Source organism: Mus caroli, chromosome 5, assembly GCF_900094665.2.
Source record: "Mus caroli chromosome 5, CAROLI_EIJ_v1.1, whole genome shotgun sequence".
Taxonomy (NCBI): Eukaryota; Metazoa; Chordata; class Mammalia; order Rodentia; family Muridae; genus Mus; species Mus caroli.
In genome coordinates this window covers 116,950,066-116,955,218 of record NC_034574.1, presented here as the reverse complement: position 1 = coordinate 116,955,218, position 5,153 = coordinate 116,950,066, and the positions used below count along the sequence as shown (strand labels likewise).

At 43.2% G+C, this 5,153-nt stretch overlaps 1 protein-coding gene across 6 annotated transcripts in view; it reads right to left on the bottom strand.

The window, feature by feature from the left end:
• Window positions 1-5,153, bottom strand: part of Ccdc62 (coiled-coil domain containing 62) — a 38,765-nt gene that overhangs the window by 21,982 nt on the left and 11,630 nt on the right. For all 6 annotated transcript variants that reach the window (XM_021163903.1, XM_021163906.2, XM_021163907.2 and 3 more), the window contains one exon: window positions 3,660-3,761. In XM_021163903.1, the coding sequence (XP_021019562.1) occupies window positions 3,660-3,761 (102 nt within the window). The remainder of the gene's footprint in view (window positions 1-3,659; window positions 3,762-5,153) is intronic.

Sequence of the window (5,153 nt, the reverse complement as noted above, 5' to 3'; positions counted from 1 at the left end):
AAAAAAAAAAAAAAAAAAGAATCAGCTCTCTCTAGGATTGAAGTCAATGCTCAGCTGTGGCAGCACAGACCATTCCTGGATGAACCGTCTCTAGAGCCTATTCTCCCTCTGCTTCTGTGAAACAGTCTCTCCCTGAATCTGGTTGGATATGAGTGTAGCCAGGCTAGAACCCAGAAGGCCTCAAGGGTCTTCCATCTGTTACCCTGAGAGCGGGGTAATTTCAGGAATACCTGGGTTGGTGCTGGATGCTGGGATCCATTTGGCCTCTGGATTACAAAGCAAATACTCTTTAACTACTGAGCTACCTCCGCATCTCCACTGTGTTCATTTTTGAAACAGGTTCCTGTGTAATTCAGGCTGGCCTTGACCATCTTATGTAGCCAAAGTAGGCCTTGAGCTCCTGATCCTTCTGCCTCTACATCTCAAGGGCTGATTACAGGCAAATGCCACCATGCCCAGCTTAGCTGAGTTTTAGAATGACCTCCTGTTGCATCAGAAGCACTTCTAACATAAACAGCCATGCTTGCTTAGCCAGACAGTGGCATGCAAGGCTGCGTAGATGAGGGATCAGATGGAGTGGGTCTGTCTATTTCTATAGGGTGGTTCCAGAAACCAAAGAGTGTGTGTGAAGTTGTGCTAACAGCTCTTCTTGAGCACAAGACAGCATGGAGGAAGGTGCTCTGCGGTGTCTGAGTCTGGCTGAGGCTCTGCCTTTTACTGACTGTAGCTTGAGGCTCCATTCCCAGCAGTCAAGACACACTAAAATCATCCTCTTTGCAAACTCCTAATGACCATATGGTACAAAGAAATGAAATATGTCTCTAAGCCTATGTGAAGAACTTTATCTTCAACAAGAGAAAATAAATTTTTAAACTTGAAAGTAAAACTTTAGAACTTGCAATTTTGAATAAAGCGTGTCAAGTTTCTGGCCCAGTTCTTCACTAGAACATGACAGCACTGCCACACAGTAAGCCTTTCCCAGCTTTGTTACTCCACCCACTCTTGATTCACTGAACACTGAATCCAGGGTCTAGGGTGCTCTAGGCAAGCTTGTGCTCAACCACAGAGCTACACACACACCGTCAATTCTTACTCACTTACTTAATCCTAGGTTTACTTTTCTATGTCCCAGATCCTTGAGCATGCTAGGCTAGGGCTTTACCACTGAGCTGCATCCCTGGCCCTCACTTTTTTTTCTTCTCTTTTTACTATAGGGTCTCACATAATCCAGGCTGGCCTCGAACTCACTACATTACCCGAGGCTGACCTTGCCATCTTGATCCTTCTGGGATTACAGGTGTCTACCTATCCCACCACACACACAACTTGTTTTTTCATTGTTTTGTTGTTATTTGATTTTTGAGACTGGGTCTCATTATGTATCTCTGGCTTCCTGGAACTCGTTAACTTGACTAGACTGGCCCCAAATTCACATAGGTCCACAGACCTCTGTCTGGTAGGCTACCACACCAGCTACACCTTGGTTTTTATGATGCTGAGGAATAAACCCAAGGTCCAACAGGCAAACACTCTACCAGCTGAGCTACATCCTAGCCCCCTTGACTCACTTTTATAATTAAAACATACAAAAACTGGCCAGTCAGTGGTAGCACACACCTTCAATCCCAGCACTCGGGAGGCAGAGGCAGGAAGGAGGATCTCTGTGAGTTTGAGGCCAGCTTGGTCTACAAAGTGAATTCCAGGACAACCAAGGCTACACAGAAAAACCCTGTCTCAACAAAACAAAACAAAAAATAAACAAACAACAACAAAAACCAAACCAAACCAAAAAAACCTGTTTTTGAAGAATTGTCAAAAAGAAGAAGAAGAAGAAGAAGAAGAAGAAGAAGAAGAAGAAGAAGAAGAAGAAGAAGAATTGTCTTCAGCAAAAAGACAATTGGTTGAGGAAATGTTTTTAAAAGTTAATTCCAGGGCTGGAGAGATGGCTCAGTGGTTAAGAGCACCAACTGCTCTTCTGAAGGTCGTGAGTTCAAATCCCAGCAACCACATGGTGGTTCACAGCCATCTGTAATGAGATCTAACACCCTCTTGTGGTGTTTGAAGACAGCTACAGTGTACTTACATATAATAAATAAATAAATCTTAAATTAAAAAAAAAAAGTTAATTCCAAAATGGATTATAGTTTTATTTAGCAAGTCTCATTTTATGAACCAAGGAGACTTTCATATCTATGAAACAAGGGTGGGCTGGGTGTGATGGTCCACATCTGTAAGTCTCAGTTCAGGATCACATTGGAGCCTGTAAACTAGGCTGTGTCTTCTGACTTCCCGTGCAGTGTTGTGTGTGTGCATGCATGTATGCATGCATCTTAATGTAATACGCAGGCAGCTGAAGACGTACATGACATTGACCTTTGGCAATATATCTTGGAATACACTATAGGAAAATCAATCAATGTCTTCGAATCACTGGCTTAGTTCTGATTCTCTGTGGCCTGTAAGTGTCTAGGCTTTAGTGGACTCACATACACGCTGACCCAGAATGATTTCAACTGTAAAGTGGCAAATACACTGTACATTTAGTTATACACAAGACACAACTTAAGACAGAAATCCTAGAACTAATGAAGACAGTGCCCTCTAGTGGTGAAACTGGCAATCCTTAAAAGGGAGATTAGATGAAGGATTCCACTGTATTTAAAAACTGTAAAGACAATGCTCTATTCTCCTTTCTCTGTAGGAATTTATTCTCCTCTTAAAATGAAGTGGATTGAGGAGAGGAGTATCTGGGACAAAAAATGTTTATCTAATTTTCTCTTTGAAATTCTCTCTAAATCTATGATTTTCCTAACACAATGGCTGACATGAGAGCTTAGGGGAGCCCTGACAGGCAGGAGGATAAACACACTCAATGTGTGCAGTGAGAAGGGAGTTAAAGTCTGCAGTGGGAGGGGCAGGGGCAATGCCTGGGAGGTGCTGTGTGGTGGGAAAGCTTGGGATGACATCACAACACTCAATAAGGAAACCGCATGCCTCACTTTCTTACTTTGGGCTACACCAGTACAACAATACACAAGTGCTCTCCCAACTTATTGACCCATGACACAGGGAATTAATTAGTAAAACTGAACGCTGAATTCCTAAAGTTTTAAGTGCTGGAGCCCAAGTCTAGTGCTAGATAAGTATTCTACACATTAGGTTATGGCCTGACCCTTTGAACTCCTAGTTGTTCACATAGTGTCTAAAATTATAAATACTCTCCCCTCATCAATCCATAAGGTTCTTTTTAAATGATGTTACTTCTGATCCTCTGCCTCTGCCTCCCAAATTCTGGGATTACAAATTATATACCCAGGTCCAGCTGCTCCTGCTGGGGACTGAGGCTTGGCGTGTGGGCGGGCACTTCAGCAGCTGGGCTACACTCCTCCCCTAGAATGAACTTTCCAGCAGGAATGTTTTGGTTTTTTTATCGAGAAGGATAATGACCCATTCAAGCTGGATAAGAATGTAGTTGAAAACAGCTACTTGGAGGAGAATAAAAATATTAGAACCCAGGCCCAGTCCCTTACCAATTCTTCAAAAGACGGGGCAAAATACCAAAAGTCTATTTTGAGGGAGGTGTACAACTTTTAGCCTATGACAAAAAGATGAAGTTACAAACATGCAACTATTCAAATACATCAATCTAATTCTTTTACCAGTAAAAATTAGCTCATCATGTAGACAGCTTTTCTCTTGCTTGAGTCGAATTATCTCCTCTCGTTGTTCATTGTTTTCTGTTGTCTTCTCATTTAGATCCTCTTCACAGACAGAAGGAAGAAAAATCCTCAAGTAAGTACCAGCCTCCTGGGAAACGCAGACACTACACAGAAAATCCATGTCCTCAGCAGCTTGAGGACTCAGGTAGCTCTACAGTCAATGCATGCTGGCTTGTTCACGATCTCTGGCCTGGCCTCTCTTGCTATAACCCAAGGGACACAGAGCAATTTTTAAAAATAAAAACTCCTTGTGTCATTTCTTGGTAAGGAGCCCTCCCTTCTGTACTCAGGTGAAACGCAAGTTCCTTACTCTAAACAGCAAGGCCCACAGTGACACCACCCTCCCTGCTCCCCTTTTCTCTCTGATCCTTGACCGCCTCTGGGATACAGAAGAGACATTTTGGGTTTTGTTCCCTACTCTTGCTGAAGACCTTCCGACTCTCTTGGAACTGAGAATTCACTCCAGAGAGAGCTCAGTGCTGCACACGGAGCCGCTCCACTGCATCTGGAGTTTCTGAAGAAACAGCTTCCCTGAGCTTCCGGAATCTTCCAGCAATGACAGAGGCTGCTCCGGAGGTTGTGAAAACCCTAATTTACCGCCAGTCCAGTTGGTTAATGAGACGTTATATGAGGCTCCCATGGATATGGGACTGGTGTCTTAATGGCTATAGTCTCGTGGGATGTCCACCTGTGGGACCTGTCACTAACTCGAGGTACACAGGTCCCATCAAAAGCACCAGACTGAATTGTCTGTGCACCCAACTCCTAAAGGAAACAGAGCTCCTTTTTCCCAAGAAGGAAACAAATAAACCAACCCAGATGCCCCCACTCTGCCCCTGCATTTGTTCTTCCTGTTTTCTGCCGAGAAGGTTCTCCGTCGGATTCTGGCTAGAGTCCAGTCATAGCTCAAATGCTAACTCTTCAAATTTACTTTCTCAATCAAGTTTCTCTCCCTTACTCTCTATTCTATTTCCCATTACCCTACTTTAAAAATGTGTTAAATAAGGCTGGAAGAGTGGCTCAGCAGTTGTGAGAACTGACTGCTCTTCCAGAGGTCCTGAGTTCAATTCCCACCAACCACATGATGGCTCACAACCACCTGTAATTGGATCTAATGTCCTCTTCTGGTGCATTTGAAGACAGAATACATAAAATAAATAAACATATCTTTTTTTAAAATAAGTACTAGGTTAATCAAGTACTCATAATATGTAAGGATTGACACAACAGACTTATACTTGAACATCTTACTTGGTCCACGCAGACACCAGATAAACACTGATGAACAGTGTTTAGCCTACTGTTGTGGCTATGCTGACCCACTTCATGACCCACTACTGTCATGAAGCATATGAAATGATGACTTTAGCTGACATTATAAATGTAGACAGCGAGCCGGGCATGGTGGCGCACGCCTTTAATCCCAGCACTCGG